Source organism: Fulmarus glacialis, unplaced genomic scaffold (assembly GCF_000690835.1).
Source record: "Fulmarus glacialis isolate BGI_N327 unplaced genomic scaffold, ASM69083v1 scaffold12009, whole genome shotgun sequence".
In the NCBI taxonomy this organism is placed as follows: domain Eukaryota; kingdom Metazoa; phylum Chordata; class Aves; order Procellariiformes; family Procellariidae; genus Fulmarus; species Fulmarus glacialis.
Window position 1 is genome coordinate 17,263 of NW_009231440.1, and position 22,415 is coordinate 39,677.

The following is a 22,415-nucleotide window of genomic DNA, read 5'->3' on the forward strand; positions in this document are numbered from 1 at the left end:
TTTCAATTTTTGACCATTGTGTTTCGTTCCCCTGCCATGCACCTCAAGTAAATAGCCTGACACTGTCTCCTCTCAGCAATCTCCCGGTAGGTTTTAGAGGGCTACTGTGAGGTGCCCCCAAAGCCATCTCTTCTCCAGGCTGAACAGGCAGTTCTTCAGCATCTCCTCACAGGGCCTGTGCTCCAGCCCCAACCATCTGGGTGGGATTTTTGACCATTGTGTTTCGTTCCCCTGCCATGCACCTCAAGTAAATAGCCTGACACTGTCTCCTCTCAGCAATCTCCCGGTAGGTTTTAGAGGGCTACTGTGAGGTGCCCCCAAAGCCATCTCTTCTCCAGGCTGAACAGGCAGTTCTTCAGCATCTCCTCACAGGGCCTGTGCTCCAGCCCCAACCATCTGGGTGGGCTCTGCAGAGCTCGCTCTGTTTAATCCGTGCCTTTCTTCTTTTGGGGAACCCAAAACCAGACACAGTATTCTAGATGCAGTCTAATGAGTGCTGAGAAAACGTGAATAATCATTTCCCTCAATCTACTGGCTATGTAATGATCCAAGTCATTACTCACTTCAATTATTTTCTATGCTTTTGACGGATCTTTCGTACCTGTTTCCTTTCCAACAGCAATCATTAAAAATAGTGATATTATGCACAGGTTACTTACTGCATAGTTACTATTTTATAAAAATAGGTAATAAAGACAGAAATTGTTATTATCTTAGGGCCTGCTCTAACCTTCAGTAAACGTAATTACACCATTTCCACTGACTTTAATGACAGTTGTCTTGGTTCATTATATCCCGCAGTAATCAACCTCATTGTCTTTTGAAATGGCATCTACTTATAAGCATAGAATTAGTAATGAGCACTGTAAATTCATGAATAGCAGAACAAGCACAAGCATATATATAACTGCTAGTAAGTCAAATCCCTTATAGTACTTGCCTTAGGCAGCTGGCAATGAAATAGAACTTGAATTTAAATTCCTGACACCAGGGAAGTCTGAGCTATGTTCTAAACAATTCTACCATAGATCATATACATGCACTTCTGTCTTAGCCCAAAGGACATCAAAATCTGATTATCTGTCAGTGCCTATTGTACAGACTAGCTCAATCACTGGAAACCCCTCCAGTACTTGTCAAATATCACAAAAACCAAGCTGCACTACATTGCACAGCTTTTATGGCATAGTGAGGCTAAGACTGCTGGTTCCTACCCCTAAAATTCAAGGGATGTGGCTTATAATGGAAATGCCATGTAGAGTAATGAATTTGTAGAAATTAATGTCATAAGATTTCTAAGTCTCTGAGCAAAATTTGTAGAAACAGGATTGTCTAAATCAAGTCTTGAACAAACTATATTTAAAAGCTTTGTTAAATGACATGGCAACTTTGTCATACATTTTAGATAGTGCATAAAATTAGTATACCTGGAGACTTTTATTCCTGTTTGCCCAATAACCTGCTCTTGATTTTAGGAAATCTAGACAAGATAAAACTAGATCTTACTCCTTGTCAGTGTATCATTACAGGCAACTAAAATGATTCCCAGCCATTTTCCTTCTGTAGATTGCTTTCTTTGTGAAGGTAATTCCCTGGGAGATCACTAATGGTTTTCCAGCATCCCAGGCCTCCATTGTGCAGTCTGCAGGAAGTTTCACCCTGTCGCCTGCTCGCAATGCATGAACTCCGAAACCATTAAGTTAACTGGGAGCAAATGTAAACATAAAAAGATGAATGTTCATAATAAGATATTTAAAATTACGTGTTGGGCTGTATATTGTGTATGTGAGTGTGTTTATAACATTTTTGGAAACAGAGGATTCTGTTCCTGAGAATTTGCTGCCTGTTTGGAGAGATTGAAACAAAAATGCGTCTGCACTAGCCACTTCTAAATGCAAAGGATGTTTACTGTGCCTCAGCATCTGAATTCACGCCTGAATTGATTTGTCAGAATGTTGCACAACAATGAACTGTTCTTTGCCTCCCTTAGAAGTTTCAGTTAACTGGATTGTACCTAAGATGTATTAGGCTACAGTCGTTCTCATGTAAGTAGCACAGTTGTTCAATTTTCCCATGCAAATTAGAGCTGCTTTGTTTTGTTGACCTTCTGAGTTTGTGGAGTGGAGAGGACAGAATCAAAATTTGAAGCGTACCAAGTGGTCAAGAACTGTCAGACACCAAAAACCCTGTCAGAAAACTAAGTCAAAATAAAAAGTTTCATTCAATGGTTTTGTATAAATCCAGTTCTAAGTTATATTAGAACTTGCACTTTTGCATGAGGATCATTTTAAAAACAAAATTAACCTTTCCACCTGGGCAGTATTAGGCTAAAAATTAATCTGGGACTGACATAGACAGTTAGGATTTGACCAAATACTGAAAATCAGACACCTCACAGAGAGACCATTATTTTACTGTCATCTTCCATACACGTAAAGGCAAAAGTAAATAAATATAATTTACAGGCAGAGGCACTTTTGTGTTACTACTGATGACCAAAAGGAAGGAGATCTTTATAATCCCATTTTTTTTTATTTATGCCTAGATCTTTTTTATCATCAGAACAAAACCAAATGGCTTAATAGCCATTTATATGACACATACTTCCCCCCCCATTTTGCAGGTCAGTTTTTGAAAGTTGTCTAGCTCAAGCAAGTGTAGAAAACAGGGTACCAATATTTTTAGTGCAAAGGCAAAACACATTTTTGAAAAGCACAGAAGAAATTGAGCACACTGACAGGTTTGGTTAGGGGGGAAAGGACTACTAAAAATAGACCTGAGTGATTCCTTTCACCATTCCTTTCACTGTTCCTAGAAATATTGAAATCATATTTGTGACCATAGGATTATTCATATATTCTACTACTTGCACAGATTGTTTGTCTTCCAGTTTAATAGGAGTCTGAAAACTAGGAAATTTCAGGTCAAATAAAACTTCTCATTTTCACAAAAAGAAAATAGTCAATATTAGTGCTGCTTCTTTTTTTGTGCATAGCACAGAAAATCCTTTCTGAGAGAAATGTTCCCGTAAAATTATCATAACCATTAACTTTCTCATCTGAAAAGTAGAGCATTAATACAAAGAAACTGAACAGAAACCTATAAAATTCAAGGGATTTAGAGGCATATACACACCAAAAAAAAAAAAAAAAAAAAAAAAAAAAAATCAGTCTTAGGCAAGGAAGTGAATCTTTACCTTACAAGCTGTTAGCATGTCAGCTACTGCTTTGCGGCTCAGATTCGCTGTAGCAATCACATCCTCCTGTCTGCATGAGTTCCCAGCTGCAACAGCTTTGGCAGTTGCCATGGTGATTCCTTTCGTCATCCGGATTGATTCTTCAGGTGATGATGTCTTTTCTGGAACCTCGCTTGACTGAAACACCTAAAAGTGAAAGCAGAAGGAAAGCCTGATACCATTCAAGTCAAAGCAGAACAATCATGAGAAACAGACAGCATCTGGAAACAGCCTTCAAACAGCAGGAAATTAGAAACACATTCAGAGTACTTCAATATCATTCTTGCTTGTCATAAGCCTGGTCCTGATAAGCCTGCTCACCTACAGACAGCAGAGAGAAACAACAAACTGAGGGAAGCATACAAAAAAAGGTTAACCCATTCATCTCATCTGCCATTGAACTACTTGGATGACAGTTTGTTACAGACAGCTGTTCAGAGTATTACAGAATCAAAAGAGTTACTATTTGTTTAATTAAATTCTTTTTTCATCCTGACTGCTGCTTAGGCTGGTCTACTCACATGAGGAGATCCTTCCCCTGCAAAGGCTGGGCCTTACCCAGCCCTTGTTGATAGCACAGTGCAGGACAGACTGAGAACATCACTAAAATATTCAAATGTCTCTTAAAAAAGTGGAGGTGGAGCATTGTCTCTTACACTATACTTAGGCTCCCTTAGAAACCTAAAGATATAATTTTGCAGGGTGAATCATGTGAAAATAGTTCAAATTATCTGACACTACACACTACTCTCATGAATACTGGAATACATGAACTGTGGTAAGATGTAGGTAAAAAGAGCCGGGTAACCTTACTTTTATCTTATATTTCCTTTTCCCAAGCTTTTTCCTGTATTTGCTTGCCATTCTGTTACTGTGCAGGGGCAATTCAGAGTGCACAATTAATGAGGAGAGGTTTCTTGACTACACACAGTGCAACCTAAGCAGGCTAGTCTGAATGCAAATGTCTGGACAAAAATGAGCCTGGTCTATCCCATGCTCCTGGTTCCTCAGTTTTTCACTTTCTCCCTCCAGAAATGGAAGCGATGTTAAAAAATAGTCTAGTTAAATATGTGAAGGACATCCCTCAACGTTGCTCAGATTCAGTCAATGGAGTTCCAAGTCAAGCTCGATGCATTTTCTTGAGCACATATGTGCCATCCTTGGTTCCTCTCGACCCTCTCCTAGTACTCCACTTTTCTCCCCATGAAAGAGATGACAACACCACCACCACAGACCCATTCCTTAGCAATGCTGACAAAAGGAAAAGGAAGAGGAGGAACATTTCAAAGAGATACCAACCATATTGAGAAAGCAGATGTGATAATGCACACTCCTTCAATGACAGATTTGGACAGATTTTAGATCAGAGTTATGGGAAGGAACGTAACTTAGCCAGGCCTTCATGAGGATACACGATAGTAACGTGCACTAGATATCGTACAGAACATTCCTGATCAGATACGCAATTGGGAGTTTTTACCACTGCAGACACTGTATGAATTCCCAACAACTATATACAGATACTTAAAAAAAAAAAAAAAATTAAAATAAGCAAGAGTTATTTCTTCAGTACAACAGCACTGCTCACACAATGAAAAATAGATGTTTTATGGAGGGCACTTGACGAGGCAAAACTGCGCCAGTGCAATTACAGTGTAAGAATTGCTAATCCACAGATTATACAACAAAATATTTTCCGCTGAAGACTGTGTCTATAGGTTTTTTATAAAAAAGGACTTTAAGTAAAGGAAGGAAAAAAATCAGGCTTCTTCACAAACACGCAGGTATTAATTTATGTCACTGACTAGTGTACAAGTAAAAAAAAAAACTGAAACCTGCAGCTGGAGGCTATACTTTTATATCTTAAAGAGGAAGAAAAACAATTGTCATGGTCTAACACCTAATTTGGTAGACAATTCCATGTTACTGTGAATTCCTGCTCAGACAGAACATCAGATAGCAGGCTATGTGTCACTGGGATTATCATTTCATAATAAAGGAAAAACAGAAACAAGATTAAACTGCAGGTGCAATATAGCTATGATGCTGAGGAGACACTACCAAGCCCAGGATCAAAAAAAAGTGAACAGCATTAGACTCGGAAAAGAATATCTGTAGTAAAAGCTTAATGCCTAAAGAACAAAGAAGCAGTTGCTTCCAGATTTGTACACGACGGTAGCATCTCAAATCTCAAAGTGGGGACTGGTAACGTCTGAAAGCAGATAGGTTGAAGTGGCATTGTAATTGTACTTTCAGAGATGATTTGCAGCAGGTAGAGAGAACCAAATTGCATCCAACGCAGCGCAAAGCAGTAAAGCATAGCTTGAGGAGGAGTGCCTGGGCAGGCTGGTTTGAGTGTAAGAGCATATTTTCAAAACTGCCATGTATGGCTATTTTGTTCTGTACCGTGAGTTCCTGTTTGATGTACTCAATTGTGGCCTCAAGAGCTCTTGTCCCTCGAGTAGCTTCATCTTCTACTGCTTTAACAGTCTTCAAAAGCGATGTGACATTTGTTACCATCACCTGAAGAAGAGAGAGGTGAAGACAAAAATATGTGATTCCTTCCTCCCATTTTTCAGAGACAGCAGGGTATGAAGCAAGGCAAATTAAGCTAGGTAGCATTATTACTTCTAATAGGGCCTAAGAGGCTTCATGAACTGTACTTGTTATAGGACTAAATACCAACTCTCCTGTTGGCCAGTTTCTGAAAGCTCCCTGCAAGTTGCAGAAATGTAGCACAACTAACTGCAGAGTGACACCATCTTAAGTGAGAGTGTTCTGGCAAAAATTCTGCAAAAAAATGGAAAATTCACAACATTTCCAGGGTAGGTCTCTTATACAGATTGATTATGTTCGTGTCTTTTCTTCCCGCACATCTTACACTGCAAGTTGAACGAGACGTGAATCGAGGTATGGTATTCCTTTTTGAAATTTACCCAGTACATTCTCCGCAATCAGATAAGACCCCAGGTAAGCAAGCAGCCAAACACCAGCCTCAAGCCCAAACGCAGATATAGAATCAGTGTTACTGTTCCCGCTACAAACCCAGTAGTCCTGATGCAGAATAACTGAATTGTCACAGTAATAACCACGCCTTTTTCCTATACCCTGGTATGTTGAGATACAAATGATAGCTACAATGAAAAAAGAAGAGACAGAAAGGCCAGCTTCTTGACAATTGTGACTTAAAACACAGAGAGCTCTTCACAGCAGGAAGAGCCAAGAATGACCCACTTTTCTTGACTAGATGGGTCATTTTCAAGTAGTGCCTCAACATATACTGTTACCATGTGCCCTTAAAAGAAGAGAGGCACAGGTCTTACAGGTAAGCAACAGACATGGGAGCGAGAAGAGCTTCCAGCCAAGCAAGAAGCTACCACAACACTCTCATAATGTGAAAGCAGAAGTAATACCGCCTACATCTCCTCATCTGGAAATATTTTGTAAGCATGAAGCCACAAGATCTTTGTAAGGCAAATGTCATAATACATCTCAGGTGCAGGGAAAATAAAGCATAAAGATATTGCAGGTATGGTGTAATCTGTGCAAGTTTTGAGCTTTGATACCTATGTACTTCCTGGAAAGATCTAGGAGAGATGGGTCAGAAATGCACAATATCCTACTGTAGAGTTATTGGAGGGTTTTCTTCCCTCCCTCCTTCCCTCCCTCCCTCCCCTTCTCCCCTTCCTCCCCAAGCTGCAAGGTGGCGAGAGGCCGCATGCTTATCCTGAGCATATGTCATTGTTAAGAATGTACTATTTAGGTACCATTTTATACTGGATAAATTTTAGTCCACAGCATTATTAAAGGCGAACCTGCCCTCAGATACGGGCTTGCAAAAGAAAGAAGTTTCTCTTCAGAAAAATTACAGTTCTTTCATCAAAACCACAAAAGTCATCTGACAGCCTACAAAAACTTGATAGCTTCATGGAAACTCAACAGTGTCTTCTTATTTTTCTGTATCATCCCAGGATGGTAATGAAACAAAGAAAGAAGTGAGATTTCAGGCAATCAGAAATTGCTGATATCCAAGCTTCGCATGTCTATCAAGTGTGATTGCACAGATACTTTCAAATAAAATGTAAGAATAAGGTTTTACCTTGGCAGCACCTTTCAGCTGGTACATGGATGGATCATCTGCCGGTTTGCTGGCAGCTCCTTTGGTAGCACCAATGAGATCAGAAAGGGCCTTTGCAACATCCTTGATAGCATTGATCAGGACAACCTATAGGAATGAGAAATAGCTGTAAGCCTCAGGCAAGAAACAGTAGCCTGGATGAGGGTGTGATTTTTAGAACACAGCTAAAAAAAAAAAAATCTACTACTGGTACACAAATAGTACCACCCTCCCTCCACCCCAGTAAAACATGTAATATTCTGGAAGAAGAAAAGCTGTGTTGATAGCTACAGTATTTCATACAACTGGTCATAATCTATAAAAGCGACTATTTCCTGTGAAGAAACTGAAATGCAGATTGCAGGTAGGATTTCCTTCCTCTGAGCTTCCCTAAGAGGAGGTTTATTTTTCTCCATGTTCTTCACCCTCTGGGTAGAAGTGAGATAAGAGCAAGAAAACAGATTGATTATAAGCCTACAGTTATGTACCAATTCTGAAATCACCTACAGAAAGATCAAATGTACTTGCTATGGTTAGGTGTTAGAGGAAGATGTTCTTTCAGGGAAAAGGAAGTTCAGCCTCTGTAAGAGGCTATAGAGAATTAAATGCTGAATGACTTGGTTAGCCTTAAAGTTAGGAAGTCAAATCTGGAGATATTGTCTCCTAAACTCAAGCTCAAAGATAGAAGTCCTAGACAAAATACAGACACTACAAACAGGCTTGTTAATTATTTTAGGGTACTATTGGAATACTTCTCTCCTCCAAATCCTTCTCCTTTGCCCTTTCCACTAACAGAAAATCAGATGTTTTAAGTATTTTGCTGGAATTCAGAAGAATTCATTTTAAGAAAAATGTTGAAAGATGCATGAAAAATGAGAAAGCTCAGTAAAAAAAAAAAAAAGGTGTGGAATAATCACTTCTCAATAACTGCATTTCTGTAGCATTATAAATAATAAGAAAACAGCCTCATTCCTTCGTGTTTGTAGTTCACTGTAACTTATATAGAAGTGAAGTCTTTGCTTTTCCTGAAAAGTTTATTTAGCTTTTGGTAGCTCAGAAGCTCTTTGACCATGGAAATAAGAAGAGAACCTGAGACATAGGACAGACTGATGTGATTCTCTGTTGTCCAACTGCCCACATTGTGCGGCAAGTTGCAGTGTAAGACATCTGAGACTCTATTGCACCAGCTAAAGTAAGTGTTGCTGCTATGGAAAAATGTTGTGATGGTATCATGTGCTAAAGCTATTAGAAATGCTCCATTTAGGACGCATGATGCACCTACAATTTCAAACTGGCAATATAAACTTGCTCCAAATAAATAATCACTTGTGCACAACAGCTTTTATTCTAATTACTGTATTCTTGGCTTTTACCTATAAAGAAAAACAATGAGTGATAAATGCTTTGCAAATGTTGCTAGTTTATGAAAATCCTTGTGTTAAAAAAAGAAAAGAGAAAAAGTGCTTCCAGCAGTGTTCTCCTAGAGAGGAACATCTCTAGTCCATCATACAGGTCATGCAAAACAGAACACACATCCCTTTCAGAGCATTATGCAAACGAGCAGGCTTTTTCAAACTAATTTGGTACCATCACAGGCACATCTGCAATATGCTTGCCAACCTCCGTTTCGCCAAGATCCAAACAAACAACTGAAGAAGTATTTGAGATAAACCACATTGAAGGCTGAAGTTACTGAGTTAAATGAAAAATAACTCAGAAATAGCTAGAGAATGGCAAGAGCTTGTTAGCCTATGCAAGTAACACATAGTGCACAGCCCAGTTGTAGGCTGGATAAGTAGCTTTAAAGTCATGCAAGCTCTTTAGAACAAAAATGGGATGAGTCAGGGGTCCAATCACAACTTAGTAAGAATGAGACAAATACTTTGCCAAAAGCATCCCAGCTGGAACACACCCATGAAATAAAAGCAAAAGTGTGATACAAAGGCCTGTCTAGTTCCACTCAATGCTTTAAAAGAATGATGTCTGAGTAAACCCAGAAAAGTCCCAGAAGAAAAAAACCCTATTGTGTTACTTAAAAGCAGAAGTCCTACAATGTCTTATCAATTGAAAACTGTCTCTGGTCTCTTTAAGAGTATCAGAATAATCTTAAAACATCTCACCTGTGTTTCAGGATCATCGGATCCCAAGCTAGCTGCTCCCAGTTTTACCACCTCAGCAAGTTGAGTGATGGTGTTAGCTGATGACTGAGCTGCTTGGGCCAGTTTGTCCTGACTCGAGGCAGCACCAGAAACCAACAATTTTGTATCTTCAACTAAAGCTTTTGCTGTTTTCAGGATATTTTCCCTGTAGCAAAAAAAGAGGAAGCAGGGAAGGAAGTGGAAAAGGAGAAGAGGAAAAAAACGTGTTTTTCAATGTTATGGTGACTAACAGCTACATAAAAGAGCTGATGTAAGTCATCAAGCCAGTGTCCATTCATGATAATATACCACAGGCCAGGCTGCAAGTAAAAAAAGACAAGACGACTATTAAAACAGTAGCATTATATTTTGGGCTAGATGCAAGGCAGTTTATTAAAATGACCCCATCTTGAAAAGAAATGAGGTAGGGCAGTAGCAGAAGAGAGCATTGCATTTTAACACCGAAGGAAAATCTGGCCATGCTGTGAGGAAAGTAACAGCTGTCTTAACCAGCATATTCTAAGGAAACTAAAATAATTATTAGTGAAGAAGGCATTAGCAAGAATGGCAAAAGGAACAGAGAATGTGACCTAGTCAGGGTTCCCCCCACCATATACATGTTTTGACATGTCAGGCCAACAAATCCAAAGCAACATTTGGGTAAAAGAAGGAACCATTTTGAGTATGCACTTCACAAACAAGTCAAGTTAACTGAGAACTAGAACCATATTCATGTAAAATGTCAGCCTGGAAATTAATGACACCTGTATAAAAATCCCTGACTTCTGCAGAGTGGCAGCAACTTACACACCATTGCATCTTTCCTCTTTCTTGAGCAACTGGCAAGGCGGGAAATAAATGCTGGCCATGCAATTGTCGCATAGGCCAACTAGGCTGCGAAGCAGCAAGTCAGTGTCTTGGCTGTGAAGCCCTAGGTTTTACTGCAAAGGAAGTAACAGTCAGGTGCTGCCAATCTCTTAACGTGATGAAAAATACTGTAGGATTATTTTGTTGCAGATGCTACTTGAAGGGAAAACAGGCTTATCTCTGCCAAAGGGGAAAATGTGTGCCATAGCTGTGCTGTTTCCATCACTGCTGTCCACAACAGCATTAACCATAAGCACAATTTAGCAAGACAGACAGCCAAGAAAGCTGTTGGAAAAAAGTACATAGAAGATTCTTCTTCAATGTCACAGACAGCTAATTTTTGCTACTGGAATAACAGCGCATGGTAGTCTATGCAAGAGATGGCTTGAATTAAAAAAAAAAAAAGCCAAAATACTGCTACAGTTGCAGTCTTCTGTTGGAAGTGCTCTTGGCAGATGTTCCCCAGCTTTTTAAAATTCTTTCCTCACAGAAATAGCCAAAGTGAAGCTTGCTGTCCTCTATCAATATCCCAATTTTCCTCTTTCTCTTCTTACTCCACTGTCTCATTCAATTTCATTCATGGGAATCTAGAAAGGTAAAAAATTATCTCCACATGCCAGTCGCTTCTGCCAGTTCCACTGTTCCCCTGTGCACGTGCTCTTTCATCTTTCTCAGTTACACCAACCTGTGGTCTGCAAATGATTCGTTGTTCTCGGCATTAAGGGTTCCAGCAGTAGCAAACATGATAGTGGTGTCTAGATCTGCAATTATCCCAGACACAGCACTAGCTGCAGTAATACAGGCTTGTGTGCCTTTGTTTCCTGCTTGAAGGGCAGATAAAACTAAGGAGACCTGGAAACAACATAAAGCAACAAGGTGGTCATCGAAAGAAAGCCTCATTATGGGACGCTGAATTAAGCGAGGTCTTTAACGTGACTGGAATCAACAATAGAAATTAATTCCGCAATGTCATTTTACAAATTTTAATAAACCTCTCCTTCCCCTTTCCCTTATTTGCTCTCTTTGTGCAGTCATTGTGACGACTAAAGATTGTGTCAAATTAAAGGGGACTTCAGCTAGGAAGTCCACTTTTCAGACAGAATGAAGTGCTCTGTTCATCATAGGATGAAGCACGTCAATTAAAACTTCCTTGAAAGACAGTCAGAGGTAATGTAGTGAACTTCTGCCAGGATAAATGTCAGAGCCAAGAGCTAATGCTTTTTCCCTAACACACGCAAATAAACACTGGCCTCAGGCACCCCAGGAGTCATGCACAGTATACCAACATAAACTTTAACATCACAGAAATAGAAAGTATAGACTCTCTGAATCGAGACACTAAATATTGTTGTATTTATACAAAATTATAGAAAGACAATATATCGCTTTATATCTAGCACAATTTTTATCACTAAAAAAGCTAGAGATCTCCATTTCATCTAATTAACATTGTACTTACAAAGCTCCGCAGGTGGGATGCTGTTCTCATGCCATACTATGGTCCTAAATTCTGCTTTTGCAAGAAAGGATCCACATCTGGGGATATGTATACTGACTTCTAATAGTACAGTTCTTCCTGAGGTTCTGTTCAGATTCGGAGTTGTCCCCGAACAGGTCGTCCCTCTGATTCATTATTACTGCCCTTATCAGCTTTAATTCTTCTTACAAGATACTGTCTACCCCTGCTTAAATTTGGAATTGCTGATACTCCTGGAGCACGACATGGTGGAAAATTTGTAGAGCTGAGACAGGCTGAACAAGTGAAATCTAAAACTAACTGACATTTGACTCTCAATGTTCGTGCCCAACAAAAGGAGAGAGAGGCTGTCAAAAAGGTTCAGCAAAGCTGAGCTACCCAGGCCATCTGTTTGAAGTGGAGAAGACCAAGACAGACCAAAGACCAAGAAACCCCAGAATGTTTGAAGATGCAGTTCTAAGTGTGTTAGCTTGGCCCAGTTTTAAAAGGGGAGGACATCGCTACATGAAATCATGTGTCATCGACCAACCTCATCTCGGTAACTGTGGCCATCCACGTGGACTTAGTATTTCCAAGGGAGTGCCTCATAAGGCACAAGTACCATCTCATGTCTTAGGGATTAGTTTTGGACCAGTCTCCCTCTGGTATGAGGCTGAAGTTTTATTACGAGACACGAGCAAGGGCTACTCCTGGGCTAATCTAGCACATAACTGAACTGAACACTTGAAAGAAAAGTAAGAACTTAGTGCAATTCAGCCAATATTGTACTATAATGGGAAGTTAAAAAAAAAAAAATTTCCTGAACCCAAACAATTTGACTGGCTTACTCCCTAGGGAACCTCGACAGACAAACACTGTGGGGCAACATAGAGGGATGTCTTACCTTTTCTGTGACAGCACGAGCACATTCTATCAACTCCCTTTTGGTGTAGCTGTCTGTAGGGCAAATCTGGAGAGCTCCAGCTTTTTGCACAAGGAAGATACAGCCGTGGCCAAGTTCTTGCACCCGAGTCCTGATCTGGAACCCTATCTAGATGGTAAAGGAGGTACAGGGAAAAAGGAAGCAAGAGCAAAGTGAATAAATACATGTCATCCTGGTACACTGTGTCAACACAAATGGAAACATGGTCACTTTGGTGAATCTTTATTACCAATATTCCGCCCATTGCTATACTCTCTGCAGAGATCAGAAAAAAAAGGAGAGATGTAATACCATCTACTCATGTAGCACAACCCTATAAAAGGCTTACTGATGAAACAGGAGCATTAGTGAACCAGACCGCAGGAAAGAGAAGGCATAAGGCATGTACCCAAGTCAAGCGTACGTCATTCAAGCATACACAACTTCACCACATTCGAATAACACTACTTCATTTCCCAGATCTGTTCTGTGAGCTGTATTCAAGGTAGGTATGATGGGTGAAAAGTACACATTTACTCTACACTGCTGCAACTGGGTCAAAAAGTGTATGACTCGGTTTGTTTGTTTTTGAATCTCTCACAAAGTCTCAACTCTCCAGAACTGACCACGTACATGCGGAGCACTGAAATGTGGAAAATCCTGCCCTCACCGCTTCTGATTTATTAATAATCCTACAGCATAAGCTGTGTGGTCCCTGTTTAGAAACACATGAGAGTTTTAGTACCTGCATATAGGTGTGTATTGGGATTAAAAAGTAAGCAGGAATCACAGCCATTAGTATCATAAATGGAATTATTTCAACTTCAGGCAGAAAGTAACGTGCAGAAATGGTAATTCAATTTAAAAATATCAAGCCAAATGCAAGCCATTGCTTTTCATGTAGCTATTGAGCACGAAACACTTAAGCAGTCTATCAGCAGTGGAACATAATTACAAAGTCAAAAACTCTTTGAAGGTCTTTTATCTAGATAATCTGATACATCTGGTGATGGTGAGATACCCTCTTACCCCATCTTGATAAAGTTTGTCTATGCTCCATAACCAGAGGCACGCAATGAGAAGAGAGAGGTGACAGGATTTCTGTAATTGTGCTCAGAGAATACGCAGCAACTCCAGTAACAGGTTAATGCAACTGAGGTGAATAGTCCATATTCCTGTTAGCACGAGGCGTGTAAGAGTGCATGGGGAACCCGCTCCTCCTGTATTGTATTCCAACTCTGAGGTACGAAAGATGTCCCGGCAGCAAAAGATACTGGTGCTCCTACCAGTTGCCTGCATCTCACTTTCAGGACAGGAAGTTATACATGAAATTGCTTACAGGCAAGATAAAAAAGCATATCCATATTTGTAATTCATCAAACCATATGAGATCGAAGGAAAGCTGTATAGTAAATAATTAAGAGTTTTCTTTGTATTTGCCAGTTGTCTGTAAGCGAAAGCCCCAAGTAATTTAGGAAATTCTGTCGTGGTCTGTGGAACTGCCCACTATTATTGCAAGCCGTTTCTTTCTGAAGCTGGACCGAGGTTTTAACAAAGGTTTCTGTTCTTTGATTGGATAATTCTTATAACAAGGCTTGTAGCATAAAAAGCCACACTTACGAAGTAAAATGTTACATCTTTTGTGTAGTCCCTAAGTGTTGTTAAAAATCTCCTGATTCATAGCACGCCTAAGAGAAAACCTGTTCGGTAGGCAATTCACATGTATCAAGAGCAACGGGAGGGCTGAAGAGAAACAGAAGCGAAACTGATTTGAAGTTCTGAACATTCACTGAAAACATTTTGTAGTAAATCCTAATTCCTATCATTATACACCCATGCACAGGAGCAGTGGTAAAACTGAGGTGTGTTATCAGTAATTATGTAGTACTATGTGCAGCTCTGCCCCACCCTGTGAAGGCACACTGAATAGAGAGTATATTTGGAGGAGGGAAAGGTCGATATCAAAGACCAAAATAGATCTCTCTCTGCAAACCGTAAGAAGGAAACAGTACTTACGACACATACAGGTAAATAACTGTTGATACTCTAAGATTTCACGGCATTTTGAAAAGACACAGTTTTGCTATGCTCATCGGTTCCTTTCTGTCCAATGAAAACAAACTCGGTAGAGTTTTTGTCTGGCTGCATATAGTTTGTGTCTTAAAGTCTGTTGTTAGCGAAAATAGAAGTAGATCATAAGAGACAGATCTGTATAGCCAAAGTACGCCTATACTGTTGACTGGGTTCACATCACGGTTTCAATCAAGTGGTAAGAGGCCAAATGAAGTTCTTCTGGGAACAGATGTGCTGTCCTGTCCCACATTTCACGTGTCAGTGGGCCAGAGGTAGCTAGCGTACCTGTTTGCCTAAGAGACAGAGCACACATAGCATAGACAGCGCTTGCATTCAAAAGTGGCTAACGAAGCAAAGGCAGTGGAAACGCATTCACTGCACTTGCCTTAGAATCATTGCAAAGACATTTGAAAGAAAACACATTACCCAACGGTTCGAAACCTATTATCTGTCTGATCATACAAGGGATGTATTGCATTTGGCAATGGCTGCAAGCGTGTTGCTGCAACCGAGCGAGGTGAATACCCCTCGTCACTTCGCTCTGTATTTATTGTATTCTCTATGGTAAAAGAATACCCATGTTGACACCACCGTATACAGAGAATAAAGAGGTCTAAAAACTGCAGACCTCCTCTGGTTCTGCTGTAGCTGCAGCCATTCGGCCCTGGAGAGCCAAATGCCCATAGTCATTGGTCATTTGTGATGCAAGTCCTCCCAACTCTTCTGGGTTAGTAACCGACTTAGTCATCTGAAAAAAGAACACAGGCAAGAGAAAGAAAAATGACAGGCATGAGAATAATTTGTTAATACACTCCAGCTTAGAAACACACTCATTTGTTTGGCCACACTGTTGAAACAGGGTAAACCACTTGCCATGTAAGGTACCTGTCCTCCAGCAAGAATTCCATGAGGAAACTCAAGCAAACATGCTTTATTAGAGTCACGGTAACCAGGCACTTGCAGAACATATGGAGTAATCAAAGAGCAGCAGTTAGAGCTGGTAATTCACTCTTTGACATAGCGGGGCGATGGGCCAGGTACTCGGACCGGGTGGGGAAGTAGGTTTTGTGTGTCGCAGCCACCTTATTTTGACAAAGGTGAGCTAGCCTCAGTCTCAGGTGGCATGGCATGGGAGCGTGAAAATGGAAAACATCTGAGGACCAATACAAAACATGTCAATGCAAAATGGGAAGAGGACCAACAAGAAAGAGGTAGGACTATGCACAATGCCTTGGTAGAACGTCAGTATAAATAACTGAGTATCTCTTTAGAAAAAAGCCTACCTTTTAACAGAGATATTTCTTCTGTCTCCAATTTATGTTAGTAAAAGCCATGGAATTCCATCCTTGGGGCAAAACAAGGATGTTTTAGACTGAATTTATATTGTTTGCCAATAAGCTGCAATGTCGTAGATAGCAGAATCAGCAACCTGTCTTGACTGCAACAGCAATCAATTTTGTAAAAAATCCTGTATGTAGCATACATAAATAGTCCCCTCGCCTCTCAAAAACAAACAAGCAACGGAAGCACTCTTCAAAACACAAAAATTATGGTAAGCATTACTGGGAAACATGAGTTAAGAAAATCTTGATTCAACAAGTGTCCTTTTTTCTTTTGTTAAGCCCAGGTGAATCACAGAAATGCACGAAAAGAACAATTTGAGATATTGATCAGCATTCATTCATAAGTATTACAGAGGTCTAAAAATATTGATGTTATTTCACAGGCTAAATGAAACAGTAAGTGTAAAAGGGTAACCTGAGGTCATAAATAAACGTAAGGTGGTATTTCAGTGACAATTGAACAGGCTGATGAAAAAGTGTGTAGGTGAAATGGTTTCCTTTTATTTCTCACAGAAAATGAGCCAAATAAAAAGTTTTTGTGCAGAACAGCCACCACACAATCCAGCACTCCTCCTGTAGAGGGCCACCCCTACAATCACGCCACTAAGATCCAAGGGTTAAATTGACAAAATCAAAACTTCCTTTGCTCCATTACCCCTAAAGAGATAAGGTTATTGAAAATTAGCATTATAAAGAGTTTCACAACACTGTGCAAATCATTCCATGTTCCTTATATACGCAGAAGAGTTTGTACTTAGTTCTAACCAAATATCTTACCATTTCCTGTGCTGTTACAGCAATGGCTTTGGAGTATTTCACCACAGTGGTCTGATAATCAACAAATGTTCCCTTGGGATCTGGAGGCGTGCCTTCATCTAGCTGCGAGAAAGAGGGAAAAATACAGGGGAAATAATAAGGTCATAACTAATAGCATACTTTACATATAAAAATGAATATATCATACAATTTTATTATTACAATCTCCTCTCTCTCAAAATACGCAAGTGAAGACAGGATGTACGGAGGAGCTCAGAAAAGACTTTAGCCCATGTTACAAGCATGGAACATGCAGAGAATTTACAGTGCAGAGTTTTCAAGCGCAAGGTCAACTTCTCACGCAAGGTCAAACCACCTATAGTTCTTGGCTAACGTAGAAAGGAATGTGCAACTGTTACGAAACAAAATGTTCCTGCAAGAAGATAATGTAAGATTCCTTTATGTGGTAAAGGCTTCAATCCTGCACACCTTTAACTTGAGATAGGAAAAGCCAATTATTCGGATTGAACTAATTTACCATTTTGCAACTATACTTTTTCAGTAGAATGCTTTACAAAGCATAGCAGAGCACTTCAGGGCTTTGACATCATCTTCTCCTCTGAAAGTAGTTTGCTTCAAGGTTGGCCTGCTGATCATTTAGGAAACTAACATGACAGATAAGTAGGAAAAGGAAGCAAAAATAAAAGGCCAGTTGACTTAAGATTGCAGTTAAATACCAGCATAAAATACCGAATAAAGATATTTTGTAGTAATTCTACCAACAGGTACAGTGTAGGTTGTTAACACAAGCACCATCAGTTTGATTTCATAATCTGCAAAATCAAAGAATCTTTTGGTTTCCTGTCACAGCGTTTCAGTTACCAACCATCGCTGAAGTGAATCAGCAGCAGCTCTTCCAACCCCCTGTGATGTGGATCAGCTTTCAAGTGCAAAACAAAAGGAGTCTGGATTTCTATGCTCACCTTGCTCATTGCTTCTGCTATTGAGTCTACCATACCTCCAACCATGCCTACTTCGCTTGCAGCTTCATTTAAGGTAACCATGATATCATCCACAGCCTCTTTCATCAGTTGAGCGGCCTCAGAGATTGCATCGTGAGTATGGGATGCCTGGAAGGAAGAAAATGAGAAAACAGAGATCATCAGCGAGCATTCTGTGCACAAATCAACGTGCAAATCAAAAGCATAATTAATGAAGACAATACAGTAAAAGCTCTGAAAATCCCCTTTCAGGTCAAAGATGAGAAGCTAAATCTAACAGCAATGTCAACAGAACAAATCTCGCTTAGACAAGAAAACACAATGTCGAACAGCAATTGCTTAGAAAAGCAACAGGCCCTTTTCTAGAAAAAATGATGAAAATGACTCGTACGCTACAGAAGCCACAAAGATAAGGGAAGGCAAAAATAACACCAGACAGTGAAACACATGTAGACATATGAACAACAACAGAAAATGCCTGCCATATAAAGGAAAAAAAAAAAAATCACAATTATATAACATCACTAAAAAAGGCTGTAACAAAAAACACTCCTAAGGAACTATTTCACAACAACAGTTTTTCTAAAGCAGTAAATAAAAACAAATATCAAACCCAAAAAATCCTCTATCTTCAATCAAAAACCTACTTCAAAAAACCTGCTTGGATATTAATGAAAAACTCATAAAAGGAAAAAAAAACCCCACCCACAACAAACCCCAAACCTAGAACAAATACAATGAAAAAAAAAACCATGAAAAAAAGGAGTGAAAACAAGCGGGGCATGTGAGCGCCCTTCAGAGAAAGGCAAGGGAAGCGCACCAGAGGAAAAAGCATCGCGCAATGCCACGTGTCTAATAGAGGCACGCCAGAGGAAAATGTGTCGCGCGACAACAGCTCTCAATATGGGTGCGCGGAATGCTCCAGAGAGAAAAAGCGTTGCGTGCCGACAGCTCTCTTTAAAGGTGCGTGGAGTGCAGCAGAGGAAAAGGTGTTGCGCGCCAACGACTCTGTAAAAGAGCGCGCAGAGCGCACCAGAGGGAAAAAGCATCGCGCAATGACGACTCTCAATAAAGGCGTGTGGAGTGCGCCAGACGAAAAGTGCCACGTGACAACGGCTTTCTATAAGGGCGCATGGAGCGCGCCAGAGGAAAAAGCATCCTGCGACACCAGCGCTCTATAAAGGCTGGAGCGCGCCAGCGGAAGTGTGTCACATGATGACGGCTCTCTATAAGGGCACGCAGAGCATGTGAGAAGAAAAGGTGTTGCGTGATGACGGCTCTATAAGAGCGCGCGGAACACGCGAGAGGAAAAAGCGTCATGCATCAATGGCTCTCTATAAGGGCGCATGGAGCACGCGAGAAGAAAAGGTGTCACGTGACAACAGCTCTATAAGAGCGCGCGGAGCATGCAAGAGGAAAAAGCGTCGCGCGATGACGGCTCTCTGTAAGGCCACGCAGAGCATGCCAGAGGAAAAAGGGTTGCATGACGCCAGCTCTCAATAAAGGCACATGGAGTGCACCAGAGGAAAAGGTGTCACGTGATGACAGCTCTCAATTATGGCGCACAGAGCGCCAAAAAGGGTGCACAGAAGGAAAAAGCATCACGCGACGCTGGTTCTCAATAAAGGCGCATGGAGCGTGCCAGAGGGAACAGCGTTGTGCGATGCCACCTCTCTATAAGGGTGTGAGGAACACGCCAGAGGAAAAGGTGTTGCGCAACGACGGCTCTCTTTGAAAGCGTGCGGAGCATGCCAGAGGAAAAAGCATCCCGCGACGCCGCCTCTCTATAAAGGCGCATGGAGCGCGCCAGAGGAAAACTGTCATGCAACGATGGCTCTCTAAAGGCGCACAGAGCGTGCGAGAGGAAAAGTTGTCACGCGATGGCTCTATAGGGGCACATAGAGCATGAGAGAGGAAAAACCATTGTGCAACAGCGGTTCTCTATAAGGGCACACGGAGCACACCAGAGGAAAAAAGCATTGCGCTATGGCAGCTCTCAGTAAAGGCACGTTGAGCACGCCAGAGGAAAAGCTGTCGCGCGATGACGGCTCTCTGTAAAGGCACGCAGAGCGCGCCAGAGGAAGAAATGTCATGTGACGCCGCCTGTATTATACATGGGTGCAAAGCGTGCCAGAAGAAACGTGTTGCACGACAGTGGCTATACGTAGAGTATCACACGCAGGCCTCCCTCAGAGAAACATGCGCGCAGCCAGCCCTGAAAGAAGCAGCACGCGACGGCGTCCCTCAGAGAAAGGCGCGGGAAGAGTGCCATAAAACGACGGCAGCACCCCTTCGGGAAGGTATGGCTGGAGGGGGCTGTGACACACGTGGATGCCCAGCAGGGGCTGTGCCCAGTCGTGCAGTTTTTAAATGGCATGGGGCACGGTCTGTCACGCCCTCAGGGGCAGGATGGGGTGTGGCTTGCCGCCCACTGGGAGAAGGCATGAGGTCTGGGTCATGCACGGTCCTTACGCTGTCGGGTGGCTTGTGGGATGGTGGGCGCTTCCATGTGGAGCTCAGCGCCAGAAAGCAGACCCTGTCCTTTCTTCCAGGCGGCGTGGGCCGTCACCCACGAGGGCCAGGGGGGCCGCTGCCCATTGGGCCGTGTGGCAGACAGGCCCTGTCTTTTAACCGGTTGGTTTCTGTAGTAGTGCACAGATATTTGCCGTCAGACCCTGACTTTGTGTCCCTTGTGAGGATGCTGTGAGCCGGACTGGAATCCTGTCTTCAGCAAGTGTTTCCACTCTCCGATGAGAGATGGCAGGAGAGCCGTGAGTGGCATTTTCACTGCAAACTTATCCCTGAGCCATGCAGCAGGTAGCTGCTGTTTTTTCTGCCCCACCTGCCCTCTCCCCTCACGCTCTCGCCCCTTGCCCATCTCCAATAATCCCTTAGTTACACCCAGCAACTGTACCTTGGGGTTTCCTCCCCCTTCTTTGGCGGCATACAACATCTGTAAGGCAGATTCTGCTAGCGTCTTGCTCTGGTCCAACACCGTCATCTGTTGCTGATGATCTAGTGTTTTGGATGCCACGCCAACTGCAGCTAAAACCAAGGGTTCGAAGTAACTTGCCAGCTGTGTTACCTAAGAAAGCCAGAACAACCACAGAAAGCCATTAACCCCGTTTCTCAGGTATAACTGAGAGGAACCATATTCCCTGATTACCACTGGGCCGTGGGTTAGCTCAAGTAGCACACTGTCCTAGTGCTTCTGCGCTGTACAGCGTTTAGTTTGCATTATGTGCCCATGTGATTCTGTCTCCCCTCACCTTCAAATTCCTTGATAAAGCCATGTGTCTCCCCCCTTAGATGCACACGGTCCCTTGAGATCAGATGAAATCGTTTTGAAAACTGTCAAGGCAGCCACACACTACTTAGGAGCATCCATGACAAATCCCTCCTCCATGCAAGGGAAGAATTTCTCAACCTTTGTAGTGGACAACAGATAACAAATGGGACCACACTGGATTTGGACTGCTCTGTTCACCTCAGGGACTGCTTGTATTCGCAACCTGCACTCCCTAACCTCTCAAACCCTCTTCATCAGATTCCAGTGCAGACCGAGATGGTTCTCTGCTGTGTAAGACACCAGAGTGGGCACAAGCGCTAACAATCCCTCTGGACACGGTTCATCACTCCTGATGCATGAACACTTCCCTAAGACAACCCTGCAGTGTTTCTTGCTGCTAAAAAGGAGACTAGTGGTTAAGCGCTAGTCTGCAACCCAGTGGCTGGTATAGGCCAATAGGATAGGCATGCTACAAAGACTGCATACCAAGCACGCTGCATTTTTCCCTAAGTTAATTATGTGGGCTCAATACCGTGTTTGGAATATCTAAAGACACGGTCCTGCTAGCAGCTTCTGTTGCTGTATTTTAGTCTTCAGAAATGTGTGGAGTCAGTCTCTTTGTTTTCCTCAGTTTCTGATCTGATTTACACTTGTTCTGAGGAAACATCTGCTTTTGGCTATACAGGTATTCTAAGACAATAAGCAAATATTTTTAGATGAATGAATATTTTTACAGTCTACCTGTCATCTGACACATCTTCTACAAAACCACAACAACGCTTGGTTCCTGTCAGAAATCCATGAGACTTTGCTTTTACAGTTTTTACTGGATGCGAAAACCCTGTACTGCTTTGGGCCAATTACTCCACAGAACACACACAAATAGCCCACTGTGGCACCACTGGTATCCCTGAAGCCTCAGAAGTTCAAGTGTGTGTACGTTTGCAGGGGCTACAAGCATCTTTTGAAGGCTGGCACGGGGAAGAAAAATAGCAGTACTTCATGTGCAGGGAAAGATATTGAAAGGTTTACTCCAGCTAAATGACTATGTGGATAGCTATGAGCCAATAAAATTTTAAGACTTAGTCAGACTTCTTTTTCTATTTTGTTTTTCAGAGGATTAAAGCCAAAAAAAAAAAAAAAGAAGGAAAACAACTCAATCATAGGAATGATTTCACAAACATGAGGTCTTTTAAACTGTGTCAAAGTAAACAGCAG

The 22,415-nt window shown here is 41.6% G+C and overlaps 1 protein-coding gene across 1 annotated transcript in view; it reads right to left on the reverse strand.

Annotated features, from left to right (window-relative positions):
* LOC104081731 (talin-2) overlaps window positions 1–22,415 on the reverse strand; it is a gene marked incomplete at both ends in the record, with an annotated part of 88,015 nt that overhangs the window by 16,350 nt on the left and 49,250 nt on the right. The window contains 11 exons of the mRNA XM_009584577.1: window positions 3,197–3,382; window positions 5,642–5,758; window positions 7,335–7,460; window positions 9,473–9,656; window positions 11,043–11,209; window positions 12,718–12,864; window positions 15,437–15,556; window positions 16,929–17,030; window positions 17,891–18,037; window positions 18,566–18,568; window positions 20,823–20,993. Coding sequence (XP_009582872.1) covers window positions 3,197–3,382; window positions 5,642–5,758; window positions 7,335–7,460; window positions 9,473–9,656; window positions 11,043–11,209; window positions 12,718–12,864; window positions 15,437–15,556; window positions 16,929–17,030; window positions 17,891–18,037; window positions 18,566–18,568; window positions 20,823–20,993 — 1,470 coding nt within the window. The remainder of the gene's footprint in view (window positions 1–3,196; window positions 3,383–5,641; window positions 5,759–7,334; window positions 7,461–9,472; window positions 9,657–11,042; window positions 11,210–12,717; window positions 12,865–15,436; window positions 15,557–16,928; window positions 17,031–17,890; window positions 18,038–18,565; window positions 18,569–20,822; window positions 20,994–22,415) is intronic.